Source organism: Echinops telfairi, unplaced genomic scaffold (assembly GCF_000313985.2).
Source record: "Echinops telfairi isolate 266 unplaced genomic scaffold, ASM31398v2 ScPeMD7_60;HRSCAF=208, whole genome shotgun sequence".
Lineage (NCBI taxonomy): Eukaryota > Metazoa > Chordata > Mammalia > Afrosoricida > Tenrecidae > Echinops > Echinops telfairi.
In genome coordinates, this window is record NW_022103958.1 from 31,598,304 (window position 1) to 31,623,002 (window position 24,699).

Consider the following 24,699-nt stretch of genomic DNA (forward strand, 5'->3'; position numbering starts at 1 on the left):
ACTCAGGAACAGAATCAGAATTAGCCCCCCACATCCCCCTGAAGCCTCCCAGACTCTGGCACCTGCTCCACACATAAATCAGCTCTCTTACTTTTCCCGAACTCTTGATTCCTTTCGCCAGGGACGCGTACACAATGACCCAAGCCAGGAAGAGGCAGAACGCTAGTGGCCACCTGATCTCGCCAGGATATTCGATCCCTGCAGAAATCTTCAGCACAAAATACCTAAGAGTTGGAAAGAGGAGGGAGGGAAGGGGGACGAGGGATGACCGTCTGCAGGCTTCAAGCTCCCTGCTGAGCCCGGAGCTTTGAACAAAATCCCAACACGCCCTCTGAGCTGCAGCAGAGTCTCAGGAGAGCAGGCTGCCAGGGGCCGCCTGTCTGTGCATCCGGCTGGAGGTGCCTTGCCCTTCATTAGGTGCTTTGAGGCCGCTCGTGGCCCTGGGCAGGCTGTGCCTGTGTTAGGACCTGAATCCAAGAACTCTGCCAGCTCACGACGCCCAGGAGAAGGAGAGCAAATCCAACAGCATGGGGCAGGGGGCAGAGGTAGAGGTCCCCGGGCAGCCCCAAGGGGCTGTTTTTAAATCTAAGGTCACTAAGAAAACTCTATACCACCGTCAAGATAGTTTTTCTGCTTTTGCAATATTGTTCCAGTCTTTCCTGAGAATAGAGTCAGACAGCACTTGCATGGTTATCTTTTTTTCTTGTCTTCGTCTCCTTTTTTAAATGACTACACAGTGGAAACTGCTTACTCTCAATGACAACACATGCTACTCTGCATCGGAGCTCCGGTTCCCTTGGGCCTGGCCCGCAGCCAGGGCTGCTGGGCCTGGTTCGGGAAAGATGTTCACCAATAACCAATTGCCAACAGAAAGGGGCTGCCTGCTGGTGGTGCGGCATGGCCGCCGGCAACGTGGAGGTGCTGGGCAAGGCGTGACCAGCCTGCCAACCCCCAGAGGGCCCGGGCAGGCAAATGGGCAGGGCAGTCTCACTCTTGGGGACAAGAGATCATCTCCAGGGGCAGCGAGGCCTGGGAACAAGTTCAGGCAATCTAGTCATCTGTGCAGTCATTGACCTGTGCACTCTGGGTGGAACTGCCGAGCCGGTAATCCTGTGTTTCTCTGTGACTCAAACTACCTGGGGAGCCTGAACAAAGGAGCAGCCGGATCCGGACTTTGCAGGCGCGTCCAGAAAGCTCTGGCCCTCTGTGGCAAAGGCAAGTAGCAGCGGCACTCGGGGTCCAGCTGGGAGCGTTGTTCTCCGGCCACCTAGTGAATCTCCTCTAGGGAGACCTTTTCGCAGCTTGTGACCATGCTCTGCAGGGCAGATACCCAGGCCTTTATTCCCAGGCACCTTCTCACACTCACACTTCTCACAACTCCAGAGTTGAATGGGACCGAACTGGGGCTTGGAGGCCAAACGTGGGGGACCCTATTTCTCCAGCAATGAAAGTGAACTTACAATCTCTCCACCCATAACCATGGAGTGGATTCACAGTGACCCTACAGGCCAGAGTAAGACTGCTCCAGAGCGTCCAGGGCTGTTATCTTTCTGGACATGACTGCCGCATCTTTCTTCAATGGGGCAGCTGGTGGGTGCAAACCACTGACCTTTCAGTTAGCAGCCCAGGGCCCCACCCATTGTACCACCAGGGGTCGCCCCCCCCCCCCAATTAAGTAAATCACTTCGTCAACAATATCACAGCACCTTGGCTTTCTGAACAACTCCAGGCTCCAACAAGGGCCCTACGGTGAGTACCAAGGAATCCCTCAGAGATATTTCCTCTTGGAAATGAAGCCTCATCCCAGAGGCCTAGTAAAGACAGTCAAGGACAGCTTTATAAACCTTTGCACCTTTTCTGTCTGCATGGACTATGTTGGCATACGTCATCAGATCACCAGGTTCACCCACCCCCTCCCCATTCGACATCAGCTAGCATGACTTTTCTCTTTTCCAGTCACTGATTGGACACCTCGCTGCTGTGGGAATGTGCACCATGTGGGGTGTGCATCGACCCAATAAGCTTGGCACAGGCAGTGCACGCACATGGGTCCCCTCCTCAGGTGGGGAGGGCTGGGGATGGAAGTCCTCACAACGGCTTGCTTCATTAGTCTGCCTCACTCTCCCTGCTGTACATGGATTTCCCGCCAGAGAGACACCTGGGATGGGCAGCGTCTTCCTCAGGTCCGATGACACAGCTTGGTGGGGAGGCTGCAGAGAGGGGCAGCCCGTGCCTCTGGGGTGCACTGTGGATGGCCATTCCTGCACTGGGTCCCTCTTAGAACACAGAGCAAACCAAAAAGAGAGCATCTTACTTGAAATACTCTTCACTCCCACTGACAAACGTCTTATTGGCCTGGCTGGTGAAGTTGATCATTGTCAAGTTCGGGTAGGCAGTCATGCAGAAGGTGGAGTTCTTGATCTGTATTTTGGGGTGGTCACTGATGACACAGGAATCTGTGGAGGAGGAAATATGGCAACATCAGTCCCGGAAACATGCGATTCCATTCGCGAACGCTGCAAAGACCGTCCTGTGGCTGTCAGCCTGCCCGTGCCCCCACGGAGTGTCCCTCTTCTCTTCGGTGGGCTGCAGGGGCTCCCATGGCCTGGTGTTACTCAGGCAGCCCCACAACTACAATGGCTTCGTAGGCTTGGGCTGGATTCTACTCCCATAGTTACTCACAGGGGCAGTTCCACTGTCCTATCAGGTCACTGTGAGCTGGCATAGACTTGGTGCCAGTGAGTTTGGTTGGGGTATACCGAGTGATGTCAGGCTGTCTCCAACTCATGGGGCCACCTGTGTGCCCCAGTAGAACTGGGCTCCCCGGGGCTTTCACTGGCAGATTTTCCAGAAGCAGATCACCAGGCCTTTCTCCCCTGGGTGGCTCAAATGCCAGCCTTTCCGTGGGCAGCTTGCCAAATTCATGAGATGCCCCAGAACAGGCTCCTCAAACTCAGAGCTCGCTGCCAGTGTGGTGATCCGGACTCACAGCAGCCACAACCCTAGGGGACAGGGTAGATCTGCCCCGGGGGCCTTCAAGACTGTCACTCTTCTTGGATGTAAAAAGCCTCATCTTTCTCTCATGGAGCAGCTGGTGGTTTCAAACTGCTGACTTTGTCATTAGCTACCCAGCGCTTAACCCACTGCACCAACAGAGCCCCCAGGATCATCCAAATGCCAACAAGTAATGATTATACAAATGATTGCTCTTCATAAATACTATGGGTTTTATTGAAGCCAAAATACTGGAGAGTAATTTTGGAAAAGCAGTCACTCAGTGGAAACCTCAGCGATGCTTCAGTAAATGCAGGACAGCTATCCACAAGGCCAGCAATTCAAACCCACCAGCCAGCTGCTCCTCTGGACAAAGATGCGGCTATCTGCTCCCTTGAAGGATGCGCAGCCTCTGAGTCCCCATATAGGGCCGCTAGGAGTCAGAATCGACTTGAAGGAGTGGGTTGGCTTGACTGTCCTCACTCAGTAAGGTTAGGAGTCAATTCTGACTCATAGTGACCCTATAGCACAGGGTAGAACTGCCCTGTGGGTTTCCAAGGCTGTAACTCTTTAAGGGAGCAGAAAGCCTAATCTTTCTCCTGAGGAAAGCCTGGTGGTTTCGAACTGCTGGCCTTGCAGTTGGCAGTGCAGTACATTACCACTCCACCTCCGGGGTGCCTGCAAACCACAGACTGATGTTTCTGGTCTCGGTGCCCCAGCACCTACACAAGGGTTCCCATCCACTGAGCATTGCCAGTGTGGCTGAAGGCGCTGTACCAAGCACTTCACACACATGCTCGCCCCTTGTCCTCACACATGCCCATGAGGGCGACCTCCGTACCATGCTTTCTGTTTTCAGAATGAAGAAACGGGCTAAGAGAGGGTAAGAAACTCTGCCAAGGGCACCCAGCAAAGGAAGAGCCGAATCTGGATTCCAGTGCACACCCTGCTGAAGCCCAAGCTGTGCTCGTAAGGACACGGAAAGGACTTCAGGCAGAGAGGAACAAACCTTCCACACAGCTGCTTCCCCAGAAGGCTGAAAATGAGTCTGCCTGCCCCCATGGCTGGCACTGTGGCCGACTTACAGTGATTCCCTAAACAACAGTGTCTCCGGTTTCCAGGCTCACAAGGGTAAGTGGAGGCCTAGATGCCCTGGGAGACTGACCAGGGACCTAGCACAGCAGTTCTCAGCGAGGGGGAGTTGGCCTCCAGAGGACATGTGGAGGGGCTACTGCCATCTAAACACCCTACAGTGCACAGCGCAGCCCCACTGCAGAGAAGTACCCAAATCAAAATGCCCATAGTGCTGAGGGAGCCAACGGCTGGTGAATTGAGGATGGGATTGGGGGAAGGGGAGATTAACCAGGTGAGTCTTTGTGCATCAGGCACTGCGTGGGACAATGATTATCTCAGGAAAGCCAGTTTAAAATCCTTCGGTTTAAGAAAGAAGAAGCGGAAGTCTGTCTGGCCATTTCAGAACGCCTCCCAGCCGGCTTTACCAGGAGCCCCTGAGCGGAGTACAGTAACTAGTGGGCTGTGAACTGGACGTCTGCAGTGTGCTCCACCAGCTCCCCCGAAGAGAGCCGAGGCAGTGGCTTCCCCAGGATGTAGGCCTGGGACCCCGGTGGAGCAGTTGTACTCTGTCCTCTAGGGTCGCTGTGAGTTGGAACCTCCTGGAGAGCAGTGATTGGGTTTGGTTCTTCTGGCCTCTGTCCTCCAGATGCCAAAAGCACCCAACCCCCAGGAGTAGCAACCAGGAAAGTCTTCCGGGGTTGCCAGCTATCCCCTGCATGCGAGCCTTGAGGTAGGGAGGCGATGGAGTACAGACCTATCCGGACCCACAGAAGGTGGCCATGAATCTGAACCGGCTTGGTGGTTTTGGTTTGAGAAACGTTGCTTTCTCTCACTATCACTGAGTCAAGCCGATTCATTGAGACCTTATAGGACAGGGCAGAACCGACCCTGTGAGTTTCCAAGACTGTGAGTTTCCAAGGTTGTAACTCTTCACAAAAGTCGAAAGCCCCAGTCTTTCTCCCACTGAGCAGCAGGTGGTTTCAAACTGCTGACCTTGCCGTTAGCAGCCCAAAGTGTAAACACTACACCACAACACATACCGGTGTGCCGCCAGGTGTTCCACCTCTGCTTTAGTCTTCAAAGACCCCTTCCGACCCAGTAACCAGTAACCCAGTCTTCTTTAGCCTAGGCAAAACCAGAGGAGCCCTGGCGGCTAGTGGTTACGTGTTAGCTGTGATCTGCTGGGGTGACTGTCTTGGAAACCCACAGGGACAGTTCTACCCTGCCCTACAAGTATCGACTCGATGGCAATAAGTTTGAGTCAAACACAGGGCTCCGATATCGGCTGATGAAACACTGTTACCCCACCCCCTCCGTCATCTCTCGCCCTCTTGCCAAACAAAAGCACGTCCGTCCTTCACGTTCACAGAGATCACTCACATACAGGTAAAGGACAAATCGCTTGCTTCCCAAACTGCGGTGGTGAACCTCGCGGGTGTTCTCCCTAGCGGGAAGCCTGGCTCTCAGCATCCTAGCATGCCAGCCAGCGCACTGAGCCCTGGCAAGGTCACCGCCTGCTGCAGCACCGCAGCGGCGCTCACTCGCGCCCACGCGCCTCCTGCAATCCCCTCGCCCACCATTGGACGGCAGAAACGTGCTTCCCCGCGCCCACGGCCTTCTGGTCTCCACCGCAGGACTGACAGGGCCTTCCCATCAGGGCTCTGCGGCCCAGCAACCCTGAACAAAGAACAACGATATGATCGTGCTAAATTGGGAGCTGTTGGAATGGGATTCTCTTTACTCGGCAATTATTAATAAGTGAAAGCACATGAAAGGCCATGGAGAAAAGGAAGCATTTAATTAAAGTTCTAATGAAAATTAAGCCAGTCCAGAAATAGAAATAGTATTTAAGTTGTTCCCGTTTTAAGTGGCTCAGCTAGCTCCTTATGTCACAACATAGTCTTTGGAGTCACTTGGCAGGATACAAACGAGCCATCCCCATAATAGATAACTGGAAGCTCGTCACCCCAAGTAAGACAGTCTTCTTGACACCCTGCATCCCAGAAATCTGTGGCAAACTCAACTTGGACCTGTAGCAGCGCCAGAGGTTCAAACCCACCAGCCACTCCACTGGGGAAAGAGGAGGTTGTCTGTTCTCGTGGAGATTTACAATCCTAGAGACCCGACATAAGGTCATTATGAGTCAGAAGCTACTGGATGGCAGTGGACTTGGTTTAAATCGTGCCCACCGGGGACAAACCTGAAGACACGCAATGGCTGGACTCTGACGTGTCCGGAAGAGCAGTGGGGTTATACAGCCGTTAACACAGCTTCAAGTCACGTCACCATCATCGTTTCTAAGCCACCGCAGGCCCAAAGGACCAACGCTCCCACGCAGGACAGCCTGGAGCCCTGAGTGACGCACACTCAAGTTCAATTAACACAGAAGAAAGACAGAGGAAATGAAAAGGAAGATGGACACCTCGTTTTTTAAGAAGCACAATGAAACCTTTTCTTTTTTTTAAATCATGGACTAAGAAAGAGATGAAATCTACCCTGGCTATCATTCACTCCCAGGGAATTATCAGAGTGAAAAATGCCCTTTCTCTCTCTCTGCTCAGAGTGCCACAGCTAGCATGCTTTGTACCAATCAAACAGGAGCTTAGCTGTGTAACTGCCCCGCTCAGCCTTTCATGTTTCCTGAATCACAAGCCAGACTGGAAATTCCACAGGGCTGTGTGCTGGCTTTCTCCTCAGCCTCTTGTACCCCTACCCTGGGAGGTCCATGCAATACCTTGCCTTAAAATGTTTAATACACATCTACATGTGCACAAACCTACATACACATACCTACACACACACATATATGTCGCAGCCCCGTGTGCAGTGATTAAGTGCTCACCTGCTGACTGAAAGGGTAGTGGTTTGACTCCCCAGCCGTACAGTGAGTACATTTTCAGAAAGGATTTGCAACTTATTGTGCTTTCAAATCTGCTTGTTTGTGTGCTGTTACAGTTGAAAGTGTGAGAATGACCACTGGGATTGTATGCATGTCAAGTAAAGCAGCCTTGACAAAGAGGAGGCCTTCACAGAGGTGGACTGGCAGACACAGTGGTGGCAGCAATGGGCTAAAACACAGTAATGATCGGGAGGATGTCACGGACACGCTACGTGACGTTTCTTGAGGGACACAGGATGATCATGGGCCTTATGTGAGGACGTTTCAAGAAAACTGCAAATGACTTTAGTGAAGAAAAGCTCAGGAACATTGCCCTGGGGAAAGCTGTTTCTATCAGGACAAGAATTTCATTAGGAACCCTTATCCCATCCACCTCCCAGGCCTGTTCAGACGTCTCTTTTTCTCCAAACTCTGAGAACACATAAAAGCAACACAATGTGTGCGTCCTTCAAGAAACTTTACCAGATTAGCCTTTGGGAATCCCAAAGAACAGTGACCACAATCTTTTCAGCTGACCTCTCTGCCTTGAATTTCACTGGCCCAGCGGTGGCCCTCAGAAAACACTATTTTGATTGGACCCTTTTTTTAAGGCACCCGGAGGAGTTTAAGACAAATGTTTTACTGAGAGAACTGTATACATATGAACCAAAACTCTAGTAACAATGACTTTTGACTTATCCTCAAATAGATAGTTAGATACCCCCAAACTCAGCCCAGTACTATCAAGTCAACTCCATCGCAAAGTGACCAATAGATATACTCGTATATGGAGGGAATTCAAAAGGTTTATGGAAAACTGGCAGTTTAAAATCATGGGATTTTCCCATGAGTTGTTTGAAGCACACGTCTATCTGCACATATCCTTGGGTAGTACGAGTTGTTAACATGTATGGCTGCTAACAGAGAGGTTGGAGATTTGGTGGGCCTAGAAAGAAAGGACTGGCAAGCTGAGTCTGAATAAATCAGCCATCGGGCATCCCAGGAAACAGTGTTACTCTGACATGCATGGGGTCATTGTGCATCAGAATCTATTGAATGGCAACTGGTTTGTTTTTGTTCTTTTTCTTCTGATTATAAAATAAATACATGTCCCTATAGAAGATGTAGAAAATAAATAAAATGGCCCCAAAACTACTATTGTTAACATTTTGTGTATTACCTTCCTATGTTTTCTAGCCATGCATACATAGATAAAGATAACATTGCACTATAAGGGTGCATCTGTCTTCTTATATTTGACAAAAAATGGGGAGGATTTTTTGGCCATTTTTATTTTAAAATCCTACCTCATGCCCTTTGGTACCTAAATACAAATATTCACATTTAATGACAGGGAGCGCTCCATCGGAGGGAGGCACCATCACTTACTTATCAGTGGAACTCTTCAAGAGTTATTGACATTTTTGTCAAACATTTAAATGATTAGGATATTTCCCAAGACTGTAAATATGGCTGAAAAGAACCTGGATCTTTGATTTTCCCCCCTAGATACACAGAAAGCCAGTTTTCTCTTTACTGAACATAATCTCAACACAAATATCAGTCAGGGACCACCAGGCTGATGGCATTCTGCTGGGACTGGAGGAACTGAGTCTGCTGAACTCAGAGCCCTTCACAGAGGCTCCGGGACCTGGAGGCCCAGTTCTGGTTCTGCCCGGAAACTTACAAATGAGCCTCCGAGTCTACTTCATCACCAGCAAAAGAGTGACCATGCCCTTTGGGACTCAGAAGTTTGTAGTAAAGAATAAAAGAAACAGTGTTTACGAATCTGCTTAGTAAATGGGAAGCATTTAGCTTAGTGATTATGATCATGGCCTTGGGAGACAGGCAGACTTGTGTTCAAATCCCCGGGACTATCACACAGCTATGAGCTAACATCTTGCTTTTGCATCCATACAATGGAAAATGGAGGTAATTACAGAACCCACATGCAAGCTTCTTACGTGTCTTCACACTGGTAACATGTATAAAAGGGATTAACACAGTACTTGGAATATAGCAGAGCCCTGTTGGTGTAGTGATTACACCTTGTTGGGCTGCAATCCACAAGGTGCGCTGTTTAAAATCACCAACGACTCTGAGGGAAAAAGACAGGGTTCCTGCTCTTGTCAACAGTTACAATCTTGGAAACTCATAGGAGAAACTCTACTCTGTCCGGTAGAGTCTCTATGAGTGGGCATCAACTAGATGGTGTCAAGTGTTTTGAGTTGGCATCCATAGTGCTGGACCAATAGGTAACATCATGATCAATGGAGAAAAGTATGAAGTTGTCAAGGGTTTTATCTTGCTTGGATCCACTAGCAATGCTCGTGGAAGCAGCAGTTAAGAGATTAAACAATGAACACACTGCATTGGGTAAATCTGCTGCACAAGATCTCTGTCGAGTGTTGAAGAGCATGAATGTCACTTTGAGGCCTCAGGGATGCCTGCCTCAAGCCAGGGTATTTTCAGTCATTTCATGTGCATATGAAAGTTAGACATTGAATAAGGAAAACTGAAGAATTGGTGCACTTTGAATTATGGTGCTGGCGAAGAATATTGAAAGTACCATTATCTGCCAAAAGAATGAACAGATCTGGCATGGAAGAAGTACACCCAGAGCGCTCCCTCGAAGGGAGCACTTAGAAGCGAGATTTTATCTCCCGTGCTTTGGACATGTCATCAGGAGAGATCAGTTCCTGGAAAAGGACATCAGACGAAGGAGAGAAGAAAGGCAGTGCAAAGGAGGCAGCCCCTCAAGGTGATGGCTGGACACAGCGGCTGCAGAAATGGGACCAACGACGACAACTGTGCGGATTCAGCAGGACCGGGAGCATGCCGTTCTGTGGTATATAGGCACTCTATGAGTTGGAACCAGATAGCACCCAGGAGCCTTGGTGATATAGTGGTTATGCATTGGGCTGCAAGCTGCAAGGTCAGCAGTTCAAAACCACTAGCCACTCCGAAAGAGAAAGACAAGGCTTTCTACTCCTATAAACAGTTACAGTCTTAGAAACTCACAAGAGCAGTTCTCCTATGTCCTATAGCGTTACAGTGAGTTGGTAGTAACTCAATGACAATGACTTTGGTTTGTTTGTTTGTTTGTTTGTTTTGGGAGCCAGCATCCAACAACAAGGTGCTGCACAATAAATTGTGAGTAGGTGAGGATGGCATTTCTGCCTGGCAGGGACATCTGCAGGGCCACTGACTGCCATGGCGCAAGTAGTCCTTAAGGCAAGTGTCACATGGGGTCTAATCAAGGTAATAGCCCGATTCTAGCAGGTATTCCCTTGGAAAGTGACCTCCCACCAAAGTACCATCTGGAAAGGACAAGAAGGGCTCTAGGATGACCTATGATCTTGACATAGTTCTCTAATCCAGACCCCACACTTTGGAAATGTGCTTTGCCTACAACAGGAAGCCCCTTCAGGAAGCCACTCCGGCAGCAGACTATGAATCTGTGGGCAGCTGCTGCGTGGAGTTCCTCTTGGCAGCAGCCCTGCGGAGCTGACCACCTTGCCCCATAGGGAATGCAAAGCAAACAATATTAACAGCTAGGGCACTCCACTCCAAGGATGGTGAGGGCAGCCTCATTAAAGGATGTGGACAAAGTCCAGCCCAGTGGTCCTCACCCGTGGTCCCACCTGTGGTCCCACCTGACGAACCTGAAAAAACATATGTCTAGGTTCTCAGAAGGCCAGCCAGGGGCCTAAGTGATACTTTGATTTGCTATTCCCTCAGGTGTTCCCAAAGTGCAGTAGCCATGGCGGAGAATCCATGCTCTGCCCTAAGAAATCACCCAAATCACCAAGGCTAAGGGACCCTTATTCTTAGTTAGACCCTTCATTAACCACACACACCCCTGGGGACCCTAGCAGACTCCCCCCATCTGCATTCCTGAGCTTTTCCAGGTGCCTGACACCTGAATTGAATGGACCAGGGTCAATCGTTTGTTTTCTCTTTCAGCCTTATTCAGAACTTCTTCAGGGGAACCTGCAGGGCTGTGACACAAGTCACTGCTGACTCATGGGAACCCGAGGAGCGTTTCCAAGGTTTGGGAATCTACAGCAGCAGGCAGGCTCAGCCTTCTCCGGAGAGGTGGGTGTGGACCAGCCTTGTGCCTTGGAGTTCACCTGACAGCGCCACCAGGGCTCCTGGGTTTAAAGGGGGACAATGACACCAGAAAGACACACATATCTTAGAATGGTCGACCATTTGAGACCAAAAGGACATCACTGACCCCGGGACAAAGTGCAGAATGGTTAGGGAAGAAGGAAGAATGGAAGAGGGCACATGGGCTGGGTATGGGGTGGATTCATGAGGGGAAGGCAATCAACGATATGCAACAAAATGCGTATGAATTGTTGAGTGAAAAACTGATGTTCTGCTTTGTGAACCTCCACCCAATTCATAATAAAAGTTTTTTTAAAAAGTAAGAGTCAAGCAAAAAAATAAAGATCTGACTCTTAAAAAAAAAGCATCTCTAGGTGGAGGCTGGAAGGGATTGCAGATGAGTGTGCATAAAAATATCACGTGTGAGTTACAGTCTCTAGTTACATGAGTATCCTGAGAGGTCTGAGGGGGAAGAATTCACCTTTCTCTCTTAGCATACTCAGAGTCAACTAATGCTCTAACTCTGCAGCTTCCAGGGGGAATGGGCTGGCTTTCGGGGCCAGCACTAACTGATAATCACGAAGGCGGCCCTCAGCATGGGCCCAGCTTAAAAGCAGGAACAGATCTCTGGAGAAAGCAGAAACTACCTGCTTATAAGTTCCCATAAAAATGACCAGGCTAGGTCAGTAAAGTTTCAACTACGTCCACATGGAAGAAGCACACCAGCCTGTGTGATCCAAAGAACAAAGTCCAAATACGGTGCAGGGAAATGTATCAGATCGTGATTGTGAACACCCAGTTTGTAGAAGGCTATGGAGTAGGAGCCCAAAATCCATCTGCAGACTCCCTACTCAGATGAAGCCTCTGGCAGATCCCTGCTGGTCACAGTTGAGGGGTGAGGATAGCTTTACTATCAGACAGAGATTATTTCAAACTTGATTGTGATGGATGGAACTACGGTAGAACATGACATGATACCTGGTCAGTTGATCTCCCTTTTAGCCCATTCTGGAATTGTTCTAGGTTTGAATATTTCTCAACAGAGGTTTTCTCTCTGGCTTATTTTAATATTGATGGAAGTCTTTTCTTTCTTTTTCTTTAATTTTAAAAAAATGTATACATGTTCTCTTTCTTTCTTTTCTTTTTGGTGTGTTCCCCAGTTTATGAAGCACAAAAGGGAAGGATGTATAGAGGTAGTAATTGATGTGATCGCTTATTGGGAATACGGAGGGGAGGTTGAGGGGAACTGGAGATGAAATAATGAATACGGGGTGGAGGGAAGGTGCACTAGAACTGATCATGGAGATGTGTACACAACTCCTTTTAAATGCGACTGAACTTCCCCGGTGTGTGCAATGTGAATTTTATCTCAATAAAACTCCTGGGAAAAGAAAATGACCAGGCCCTCCAAAGATGACTATTACTAAACCAAGCCAAATCCACTGCCACGGAGCCAATTCCAACTCATAGTGACCCGGGAAGACTGAACAGACCTGCCCCTAGGATTTTCAAGACGGTCACCTTTGTGAAAGCAGCCTGCCGCATCTTTCTCCTTCGGAACAGCGGGTGGGTTCAATCCACCAACCTTTGGATTAGCAGTTCAGCCCTTAACCACTGTCCCCTCAGGCTCTTTATGCACCTGTTCCTTTTGCGCAGTTTTAGACTTTTCCAACTGCTATCACAGCCCTTGTTTCATCTTGTCCTTACAGCAGCTCTGCGTGGTAGATTAGGTAAAAGATCGTACTTTCGTTTCTCTTTCCCAGGCGAGCAAACTGGAGATCCAGAGGGAAGTTACAAGATGCAGACACCGCACATGCACAGCTAATCCACCCAGAAATGCTGTGTGGACGGGAAAGCCTTTCCGACGTACCTGTCCTCCATAGGTTAGCAAGTTGACAGGCTCTCACCACCACTCCCAGGCACTGAAGAACCAATGGGTTTCAAATCTGAAATGGTTTCTCAGGAATGCTCCCTGGCTCCGAAGGCAGACTTGGTCTAAGACCCAGATCACTGCTTTTCAGGGGCACCAGGACCCAAGGCACCTTGACAAATGCAGTCTCACTCGGGAAGGTTGGGAGACAGTTGCTGCATTTCTAACCAGCGTCCAGGTGGTACAGTCGCTTTGAAGAACACCCTTTGAGTAGGACAATGCTTGCGGGTCTTATTAAAGTGACATTTCCTAAGACATCAGATCTAAGACATCAGACTAGTAGGTGGGTCTATGAGTCTACAGGTTTAACAAAACTCACTCACTGCCATTGAGTCGAATCTGACTCATAGCAACCCTATTGACAGGGTTCCTGAGGGTTTCTGAAGCAGTGTATCTTTATAGGAGTAGAAAGCCTCTCCCATGAGTTCTGGTGGCATAGTGGTTATGCATTGGGCTGCTAACCAAAAGGTCGGCCACTCCTCAGGAGAGAGATGCAGCTTTCTACTCCCGTAAAGAGTTACAGTCTCAGAAGCCCACAGGGGCAGTTCTACAGGTCCTATAGGGTTGCTATGAGTCGGCATCCATTCAATGGCACTGAGTTCTCCTGTAGAGAGACCAGGTAGTTTTGAACTGCTGACCTTCTAGTTAACAGCTCAACATATAAGCACTACTATGCCAAACATTCCAAATGCTTACCTGGTCTAGGCCAGGAGCTCATTCAATATTAGAACTAAGTATTTGGTTATTTTAACCCCTTGCCCACAGGTCACATTGTAGAGTCTGGAATGCACACCATGTGTTCAATTCACCAATGGTCAAGGAAAGAACGACAGACAACAAACACGCTACTACAGCAGGTCGCTCCAAACTTACCTAGTAACAGTTTGGTTTTATCCTTGCATTCCGGTGTGTTCCAGGGATTGTTACAGGAGCCCCAGGGCAGCACAGACACAAAGGAGGCAAACAGGTAGAAAAGTGTGTAGCAAATAATCACATTGTAGTATATGGCTATCAGGACGGAGATGATCAGCATGGCGATGCCACAGCCTGTGGAAGCAAAGAGTTCAAGGTCTCATTCCGCCCCAAGTTCTCTGGCATTCTTAGAGTTGGGCAAAGGGGCATGGGAGGCGGAGCCTTGACTCTCGTTTGCAATTAGATCCAGCTTAGAGTGGAACAGAACTCTAGGTCTAGCGCTGGAGACTGACATATTCAGCTAGGGATTGAGCAAGACAAAGGGGGGTCCTGGGTCATGCTGGGGGGAGGAAGTAGCATGGAGTCAAAGAAAAGAAGAAGTGAGTTCTGTTGGTCACACCAGGCCTCCCTCCCTGGGGCAGGGCTGAGTGGCCACAGAGAGAGAGAGAGAGAGCAAGGCAAGGCCTAGGGGAGCTGAGAGGCAGAGGGGACTCACCTTGTAGAGCTGGGATGGCCTTCCACACAGACACCGGCCCCTGGCTGGCAAACTGGCCCAGTGACACCTCTAGGAAGAAGATGGGCAGTCCAGCCAGAGCCAGCATCATCAGGTAGGGGATGAGGAAAGCGCCTTGGAAAAAGAGAGTGGCAAGTGAGATTCCGGGGAGATGAAGGCAGAGCTCTGGCCCACCTTGGGCCCAGTCCTCTGGGCTGGGGGCTGGGCTCCTTCCCAATGATGTGCAGGGAAGAATACACTCCTGTTCTGAAGAACTCTTTGACACCCCTGCTCAACACTGAAGAGCCCTCCTCCAACGATTACGGAAAAGTATGCAAGCACAGTCCTTGTTTCCGGTTCCCGCCTTTCCTAGAGTTTGTGTACTGGCGGGTTGGGTTTTAGGGTCTTTGGGGTGGTTGATCATTTTTATTCTATTAACATAGCACTTCAATTCCTCAAACTTTCAAGATTCAATAACCCAAAGTCTTTGACTCACTGGGCCATCAGAAGACCTAAAACCGGCCACGCTGCACTCCAGAACCCTCCACCAAGGTCACCTGAGTGACCTGCACACATCCGGCCAACCAGGTTGGGCCTGCTGGACAAGACAGCTCCCTCCCCACCCCACTACTCATCCTTCTCAGGCCACAACCTCCACATTCAACTTCCCTCCCACCCTTGGAGGTCAACTCAAATCCTTCCCCCTCCAAGTAGAGGCTCTTCTGTCCTCCCACAGTACTCATAGGCACCTCTGGAGGCACTGACAACTTATGGGTGTGGAAGCCTATCTACTCTGAAGTCAAGGTTAGTTCATCCTTCATCTCTCTACCCCGGCTCCTCCCATGCCCAGCCATGGCAATAGCAGCTGGGTGGCCACCACAGGTTTGCTGAGGGTTCTCTGGAGTTCTCTCCCTCCGGGCTTCTTGGAGGGTGGTTGAGAAGGCGTGAGGCTCTTGTAACCAGCGAGGGTAGGAAGCGATCTGAGCCAGTTTAGGGAGGAGAGAAGCCTGAGCTCAAATCTTGTCTTCCTGGTCTTGACCCAAGTTCACTGTTCTCTCAACTTCCCGCTGCCTAGGGACCTTGACCGACCAGGCGGTCCTCCAAGAAGTAAAAGCTGCTTTTCCTTCTCCTGACAGGGCTTTTGAGATTCCGCAGGACAGACGTGGATTGTGCAACGTTTCTCTCGTGATCCTGGGGAGGAGGCGGCGAGCTCTCCGCCCCGCGATGCGGGCTGCGGACCCAGAGCCGCAGTGCGGAAACCAGTGGCCGCCCCTCTCTCCGCGCCTGGCTGCGCCGCCCCGCCTGGGGGAACCCCACACTCGGCAGCTCCCCGCCAGCCCCCAGGAAGACTTTCTCCCGCCAAACGCCCTTCCTGGCTCCTACTCTTCGCGGGAGCCGCCCTCCGGGGGAATACCGAGCTAGCAAGGAGCTGCCCTCTCTGGGCCCCAAAGCTAGCTCCTCCTGTCCACTTCCCGCACTCCGTCTGGGGGAGCTCCCAGCGGAAACCCCGCCGAAGCCTTCATCGGGGTCACCTAGAGGCGCGTGGCCAGCACACCTCCCCGCCCCAGCGTTCCAGGCGACCCCTGGTTGCAGACGCTGTTCTATGGTTCTCCTAAAGGACTTGCACGTGAATGCTAATTTGGAACTGGGGAGGGGCACGATCTCACCGGTTTTCCGTTGTCATGCGGGGGAGGCACCTGCTTGTTGAGCCCTGTGCAGCAGGCTCCTCCGGAGACAGACACAGGAGGCCAACAAGAACAGCTGGCCCTGTCCCTTTGGCTTAATGGAGAAGCTGTAGGGGGGTCTCTAGGCACCTATTCCCAGAGAGCAGCTTTGCTTGTTTTTAGATTTTTTTTTTTTTTAAAAAAAAAAGAGGAGCTGCCCGAGGAGGGCAAGCAAAGGGGATCCCGGATGTGTGGGGTCCCTCCTCTCCTCAGCGGGTACAGAAGAAGGACAAAGGGAACCACGCTGGCAGTCGAGATCTGAAAGGCCTGGCAGGAGGGTGTGCACCTTCAGCATCTCTGAACCACTTTCCTTCCTAAACGGGTTCGTGCACCCAGTTAGAATGCACGAAACGAAAACCGTTTATGCTCAACAATTTTGCAGAAGTTAAACTATGTCCTCCGTTGAGCCCCAAACCGTGGATCTCTGAGGGCTCTTGGGAGGTTTCGCATCCACCCCTGGACTCCCCACAAGGACCTCCTCAGCTGCTTCCAGTTTGCAGCCCCCATCTCGGGCTTTCTGCGCTCTGCTCGGCCTGAACCTCGTGTTCCAACACCACACCACGGGTCTCCAGGTTAGTATCTGAAAACACCCCTAATTGGGGGCTCCAGGAATGCGCAGTTACCGCCACCAAATTCGTTTAAGAGCTCAGAGGGCAGTTGTTTCCTGAGTACTTGTTGGCTAAAGTCCAGTTTGAACACCTCTTCCTCTGCTCCCCTCGCCCCCACCCCCACCCCACTCATACTAGGTCCGTGGAGAATCACCAGGCCCCACCCCTTCCCTGCATCCCATGATCGAAGAATTTAGTACCTCTGATCATACAGATTACTGACACCTACAGGGAATTGGGGCTGGAGTGTGAGGGGGCTACCTGGAGCCTCTCCTCCCCAGCCCTGCCACCTCCCAGCCTCCGAGTCCCCCCCAACCCTCTAGAGCCCTCCCACCTCGACACAGGCGCAAAGAGCAGAAAAGCCATACCTCCCCCGTTCTGGAAGGCCAGGTAGGGAAACCTCCAGACATTGCCCAGCCCCACTGCATACCCCACCATGGACAGGATGAAGTCCAGTTTGCTGGACCAGTTCCCTCGGGCCTTATTCTCATCCCCTTGCTCGTCCTCCTGGGGGCGGAAAAGCACATGGTCGGAGAGCAGCCCTAGGGCTGTTGCAGGCAGGCCCCATTCCAAGCCTCCCCCCAGGAGGGTCCTTCCCACAAGCAGGCCCCCACTTTTCAACCAAGGATGCATCCGCAAGCAGGGCCCTCACCCCTCAACCCTGCACCAAGGGTCTCACAGCAAGCAGGGCCCCTATTCTGATGGAAGATTCACCTTGAAAGACCTCTGAACCTCTCTTTCCCAAACCCTGTAGTCAGGGTACATCAGCAAGCAGCACACCCCTAACCTTGAACCAGTAGATGGGTTGCAAGCAGGCCCTTCCAACCCCGATCCCTCACCAATAATTCATTTGGCAAGCAGGCCCCAACATCATGCCTAGAGTCCCCAGCAAGCAGATCCCTGATCAGCCACCACCCCCAATAAGACCGTCAGTGCACCTTAGCTCTTTCCTCCTCTGGGGTCTGTGCCAAGACCAGAAAGATAGCTGCAATGCCTGAAGCCAGCCGGAGCCCCTACCTCACTTTCTCTGCCAAGGCCCACAGGCAGAGCCTGTTTGGTCAGCTCATTTTAGGGGGACACCCTTCAGCACTGGGGCAAGGGAGATGGGCAGGAAGGAGAGTCAGGGTGGAAGAAGGGAGGATAGAGAATATGAATACCTCAACCTCCCATTGCAGTCTAAACATCCTACTAACCAGCTGGGTCACCCAGGGAGACCACTTGCTCTCTCTGAGCCTCTGTGTCCCTACGTGTAAAAGGAGGGGTTTAGAGTAACTGTGTCCTGAAACACCGCCAGCTATGGCACTCTATGAATCTTTGGGGCTCCCTTCTCCAAGCTTGGGGCATTAGCTGATGCTGGAATGTAGAGATCTCAGGATGAGGTTACCTCTGATGAGTTTGAATGTATTCAGGAGAACTGGACACTAAGCAACACTTCCAGGGACACATGCCACTGCCCTGCAACCAGCTCTGAGTCTCCTCTGCCTCCTAGGGAAGTCACCAGGACTAAGGGCCCTGGAGGAGAAAGCAGCCACTGGGAGTAGAGGCTGGCTTGGGGAGGGAGAAGCCAGGTACCTGAAAGACAGGAATCTGAAAGATGCCCTGAGCTGGAAATAGACTGCTGCAGGGCCAGATCCCTTGGGCCTTATTCTCATCCCCTTGCTCAGACACCCAGTGGAGGCTCTCTAGCCTCCTGAACCCTCCCTCCAATCTGTCTAGGGCTGAAAAGGGTGGGAGTTTCAATTCCTTTTGCCGCAATGCGGAGGTTAAGCAAGGGACTTGGGAGGGAAAAAAACCACACAAAACTGTTCTGCCTCTACCTTGGTGACACTGTTGGGTACATAATCTCAGAGGCAGTTACTACACACAGACCACTGACCCAGGCACTGACACACACACACACACACACACACACACACACACACACACACACACACGGCAAGGGCAGCCAGGAATGCCTGTTTGTGCTTTATTTCTTTCTAATTATTCCAGCAGCCAAAGTCCTGCTGTATGTGTGTGTATCCCCGCAGTATGTGCACAAGAGGGATTCGAGGACAGAAGGCCAGGTAAACCTTGACTCCCACACCCCCAGGTGTCCTGACACAGGTCCTGACTGATGGAGAGGCCTGAGGTGTGGGAGCTAGCAGAAGGCAGGCTAGGGATGAAGTGGGTGAAACACAGAGGAAAAGAGATCAGAAATGGGGCACAGTGATGTGGGGGGCATCCATCGGGAGGGACACAAAAGACAACGGTCTACAGAGAGGGAGCCACCAAGAATACCAGGAGTTTCTGGTACCAGGAAGGGCCACCTCATCCCTAACCCAGGATTGAGATTAACTCTGGAAATGTCTCATGCAGATGGTTGACAGGGAAACTAGGACCAAATACAGAAATGGTCTTGGGTGTGTGGGACCTGAAAAGCATATACAATTGAGGGGCACCCTCTTTAAGGGGGAAAAAAAGACAACAAAATTGGGTAGAAGGTTTTGAAGGACCTATGCAAATGACAGGACCCTAAAGTTAAGCTTCAGTCACCTGGGGGCAGGCTGATTTTTCATCAAATGAATTCTCAACCTCCAACTGGGAACTCAACGTCAAGGGACACAGGACTGCAAACTACTGTGTTCCCCCACCCGGCGCCCTGGCGCATCCCCAGGCTTTCTTCCCCGTCTGTATTTTAATCAATTAATGAATTAAAGACCAAATCACTGACAGCAAGAGTCGTGCCTGCATAGAGGATCTATCTGCCTCCATTGCTTAATTTGTCAACACTCAGATTCCTAGTGTCTGTCCCCCAGTGTCAGAAGAGGCACTTAGCGGGGCAGCTCCTAAGGCCTCCACCCCTCCGGCTGGATCACTGCAGCCTGCTAGTACTCGCGCAGCCATAACCTGGCGACCCCAGCGCAGTGCGAGCTTCCAAAGCCCCGAAGCTTCCTCCCACCACCTGGCACTGCCAATCCGTCTCCCCATCAGCACACGTGCACCCGCCGCGGGCCGGCTCGCCGCGCGCGCGGCTGTAGTGCCGGAGACGGCGCGGGCTCAGCGTGGGCCGGCTTACCTGGGAGACAGCGCTGGCCACGCTGCCCGGGAGCACGGAAGTGATTCCATCCGTGCCCAGCACCACGGTGCTCCGGCTCATGTTCACCCAGCCCACGGATGGGGTATTGTTCCTCTCCAGGGTACCCTTGCCCACACTCACGTTGGCCTCTCCCTCCGGGCCACGCAGAGCCGGGATCTTACAGTGTAGCGCGTTGCCAGGCCCCGCACCCCCGGCCGGAGGGGTGGCCTGCTCGCCCTGCGCCTGGCTCAAGTCCCGCAGTGCCCGCGGGCCACTGAGTTTGCAAGCGCCCATTCCCAGCCGCTCGGCCTCGCAGGCTCGCGCGTCCGGGGACTGGTAAGTTTGGGCGCCGGTGGAAGCGGACCTGGGCACACGGGGCGGCGGCGCGGCCGCGGCGGGTAGCTCCTGCTCAGGGCTGGTCCTGGGCGCGCAGGGGCCATCCAGGTGACCCGGTGCCGCCTCCGCCTCCAAGCTGCCGGCTGGTGGTTTACTCATTTCCATGGGAGCACCGTAATCCTGCAAACACAATGTCAAGTTCGTGCACAAAAAATAAAGTCACGGCAGGTCTGAAAAATACCTGTATTTATATACGGAGCTGTTCATGACTCAGGTCCAGAGGCAATATCTGGGAGGAGCAAGTTGGAACTATTCTTTCTTCTTCTTTTTATCCCTTTCGCCAACAAAATACTATAGCCAGTGTTTCTCAAATCGCCCGTCTCTCAATCCCTAGGTGGCACGAAGAAGCTAATATTCTCCGCCCTGATGGAGGACGAACTATGTAGGAGACAACTTTGGGGCTGGGGGTGGCGGGGAAGGGGAGGGTAGAAATAGTCAAGGAGCCATGGTCCTCGCTCTCTTTGGATTTCACATCACGGCTGTCGGGTGCCTGCTTCCCCACCACCATTGTAGAAAGATTCTTTAATTTTCCGCCCCATTTCCTTTGTCATTCAACAATGCACATTGCCTTCTTTTTCCCCCCATAAGCGATAGACAAGCTGTGGCCACATCGCTGATGGCCTGGCACCTGCGAGTACTGGAGGCCAAATTAGTTTTGTGAATCCCAGGGCTCCCAAACGTACCCCCTTCCGCCAGGATAGCAATGGCAGGAATAAAGATCAGGACCCCAAATTACCAAAACCCAAACACACTAAAGAACAAAAACCAAAAGCAGTAACAATAGGGATAATAACCAGATTTAAAATACAGACTTGTTCTCTTACAGAATTTCCACTCACTCGGGGATTCCCAGAAAGATGAATAAACGTGACAAGTTTCTTTCTTTCTATCTTTTTCTTAAGGCACAACCATTCACAAGAATCTAATATCCTCCACACCCATACATTTGCTTTGGGACCAAAACTAATTTTCGTTTACTTTCTCCCAACTGAGAGTCAAAGGGGAAGACCGGTCAGAGGTGGGGTTTCCTCCCCTTTCCCGCTTTTCTCTTTCCTATGCACCGATAAAAAAAAAACCCTTATTATTATTATACAATATGGATCATCATTATGACTATACAGTAAAAATAATCATAATACTTCTCTTTCAACTACTGACCTCTCATCTACCCACCTCCCTTTCACAATCGCACAGACCAGAACTGATTTTCACCAAATCTAAATACCTTGACTCCTGCCAGCATTCCTGTCTCAGCAGCCTTTGGGACCCGAAGCGCCACGTCTCTGTCTCTATACAGGTACTGGGCTTTTCAGCACCAAGGACAGTGCCCGAAATCTCGCCCGCAGGAAGCCACTGCCCACCTCTCAGGTCTAAGCCTCTCAGGTACAAGTATCTACCTCCTCCAGCTAGTTTTCCCCTCCCCCACCTCCCAAAATACACCGAATATTTCAAAAAGAAACATCCCAAACGAATCTACCCTTCCTGCTTCGTCAGCCCCCTCTCCTCTTAAAAGAACAAAAGGAACACTCACCACGTCCGATTTAGGCAACAGATCGAACCGGTAGAGAGTGAAACCAGCTATTGACGAGACTGGATTTGGCTCCGGCTAAGAGAGGCGCTTTCTATATCTCCTTGGGAAAGGCTGGGTTTGCGTCAGTGCAAAGCAAGGTGCCCTTCGTGTGACATTTTCTTGATAGTACAAGTTTGATAAATCATTACCCCCTTGGATTTGAGTTTTAAAGAGACAACGGCCGAGAGCGCGCTGGCCTGTTGTCACTTTGGCGGGAGGGGGCTGCGTGTTCGGCGTGACTCATGTGGGTCTGATTACTAAACCAAAGCCGGCGGGAGGGCAAGGCAGAAGTTTGCCACCTCCTAATTAAGGGGAACATGGGAGGGACACGTCCCACTGCGCCTAAGGCTAGACGCAGCCGCCAAAAGAGAGGATTGGGTTGTGGAGGTGGGGGGAGGGGCTGAGTGGTAAATCCCTGCGGGCTCCGTCTTTCTCTTCCACTAAATCCCAGTTGCTGCCTCCCCAGTCTACAGGGATCCGGTTCCACAAAATCAATTCGTAAAGCGATCGAGGGTCCGCACGTAGCGCCGCGTCTTTGCGATGGTCGGTGTAGCCGTGGGTGCTGCATTTACAAAGGCTCAGCCCCTCGTGGGAATTCGGGCTTCGGGTTTCTCAGGTCTGCCCGCATCCCCTCTCCAAGACAGCCAGTCTTGGGGGGAATCCTGAGAAACTGAGATCTGGTATTTAGATCTAGTTCTTCTCTGTTTCTTTGTTCACACCATGGAAAGAAAACCCCGCATCAGATTAGGACCATTCGCATAGGTCCCTATGAAATGCTTTGAAGAAATAAAAATGGAAATGATTTCCAACACGGAGCGGGTTCTCGGGTCACTCAATGCCAGAGAAAAGCCTATTCTTTCTACTCTTCAGTAAAAATTCGTTGGGGTCAGGTTCGATTTGGAAGCGCGGGGTCTTTGAGACCCTCCAAATTCTTACGCTCCAAGAGCGAGGTTGACGATGCAAAAAGCCCGCGCGGGGTGGGGTTGGGTTGGGGGTGTGTGAAGAGGGGACCACAAAGATGAAAAGACGGATTTCTTGTTGGTACAAAGGCTATAAGCACCCGAATGGGATAAATGCCTTTCTAGCGGTGGTGTCAGTGGGAGACTAGGGACAGATCTCCAAGAAAACGCAGGGCAGACTTTCGATCCTGTCTCAGGGAAGCCCTGGCCTGGACCAGGGACGCTAATGAAAGCATTTTGTTCATTCCCTGCTGCCCGCAGCCCAGCCCAAAGCCCTGGGGTAGGGGTGGTCGCACTTGGCTGGGCAGTTTCTCTGGGCGGGAGGACAGAGCTGCAGAGCGGCAGATTGTGGTGGGTGCCCGGGGCGCTGCGCCGCCCCCTCCCGCCCCTCTGGAGCTGCCCCAGCCGCTCAGATGCCTTTGCTGACAGACTCACCGGCCTGGCCCACTCCAAGGGTAGCTGGGGCGGGCCCAGGCCTGCACGATTCTGGGGTGGGCAGTGTTCCCGCGGAGCCCCTCTGAGCCAGCCACGGTGAGCCCCTCAGGCCTGGTTCGATTATCGTGCTAAGCTAACATTTCCTGAACTCTCAATATTGAACCATTTTTGCAAGCAATTTCCAGGAGCTATTCTATTTAGTGTTGGCAATAGCTTTTGAGAAATGACCCCGATTTTAGAACTGGAGAAACGGAGGCTCAGAGAGACTTTTGACCCCTGTTTAACCCTAGAAAGCAAGTACTAAGCGTGGCTACTACGGCCTTGACGGAGCTGCGGGGAGGTCATGGAGCCCGGCTTGGTGGAGGCTTCAGGGGGTTCTGGCTAGAGAGAGGTGGGCGGGCCATTCGGCCCAAGAGTCCCGCAGGGGCGCGTGCTCAGGCCAAAGCGGGCCAGGAGACTGACTCTCGGACGCTGGGAGCCGCGGACATACACTGCAGAGAGGCCTTCAAGCGTCGACAAGCCCCCCTCTCTGGGGAGCCAGATCAGGGTGCGTGGGCCATCGAAGGCAGGCCCTGGCCCCAAGAGCAGCGGCGAACCTCCCCCGGTGGTTCCCTTCCAGCCAGCCCTGGGCAAACTTTCCCGAGGACCAGTCACGACTCCAGTCGCTGGCGCGCTAGTGTCCGGCGGGCGGGCGCAGGGACCGCCCACGCTGAGGCAGTGGCCGCGGGGTCCCGCCGGCCTGGGCCCTCTTCCTGCCCCCTTGTCCCCCCCACCCCCCACCCGCCCTTGGGAGCCAGGCACACCGTGTTGAAATGTTTGTCAATTGGAAGGTTTAACCTGTCATCTGGAGCTCTGCTCACCTTCTTCCCACCTCCCAGCCCCCGCTTCTCTGTTACTGCTATTTTCCTTTCAGTCAATGTCACACTGACGGTCAGATCCAGTGCCTGTAGTTATGAGCACCACGCTGGGCAACCGTCAGTACCCCCACCCCCATGTTTCTCATCATCCTAAGTAGAGCCTGGGTGAGTTTGGATTGAGCGTTTAAAATAGAAATTCAGGGTGGTGTCTCTTAAGCAAAAGCCCCAAACCAAATCCACGGCCATCGAGTTGATGCTGACTCATAACAACCGTGCAGGACAGGGTAGACCTGCCCCTGTGAGTTTCTAAGGCTGTGACTCTTTGCAAGAGTAGAAAGTCCTGTCTTTCCCCTGAGGTGCCGGCTGGTGGCTTCAAACTGCTGACCTTGCACTTAGCAGCCCAGCATGTCACCACTATGCCAGCAGAGCTCCTCCACACCTGCTGTGTCCACTAGTAAATGCGGACCTCCATGGACTTGCTCATTTTAGGTCGTTCATACAAGCGGGATCACCCAACACCTGGCATTTGGTGTCTGGCGTCTTCCCTCGTTTAATGGTTTATTCATGCCACAGCAGCTACCCAGACTCCCCATCTCCCTCATGGCTGGGTAATGCTGCCATGCTACAGGAGGGGATTTCAAAAAATTCCTGGAAAAAGATCCACTTTTTAAATTCCATCAAACTTTTGAAGCCCTTGCTTA

General features: G+C 51.7%; 1 protein-coding gene across 1 annotated transcript in view; it reads right to left on the reverse strand.

The window, feature by feature from the left end:
* Positions 1 to 21,954, reverse strand: part of SLC6A5 (solute carrier family 6 member 5) — a 68,979-nt gene extending 47,025 nt beyond the window's left edge. Inside the window, exons 1-7 of the mRNA XM_004711600.4 lie at positions 21,709 to 21,954; positions 19,782 to 20,297; positions 17,095 to 17,233; positions 14,398 to 14,529; positions 13,863 to 14,036; positions 2,315 to 2,456; positions 92 to 224 (exon numbers count right to left, since the gene is read on the reverse strand). Of these exons, the coding sequence (XP_004711657.1) occupies positions 92 to 224; positions 2,315 to 2,456; positions 13,863 to 14,036; positions 14,398 to 14,529; positions 17,095 to 17,233; positions 19,782 to 20,282 (1,221 nt within the window). The 5' untranslated portion in view covers positions 20,283 to 20,297; positions 21,709 to 21,954. The remainder of the gene's footprint in view (positions 1 to 91; positions 225 to 2,314; positions 2,457 to 13,862; positions 14,037 to 14,397; positions 14,530 to 17,094; positions 17,234 to 19,781; positions 20,298 to 21,708) is intronic.
* Between the last annotated feature and the right edge of the window lie 2,745 nt (positions 21,955 to 24,699).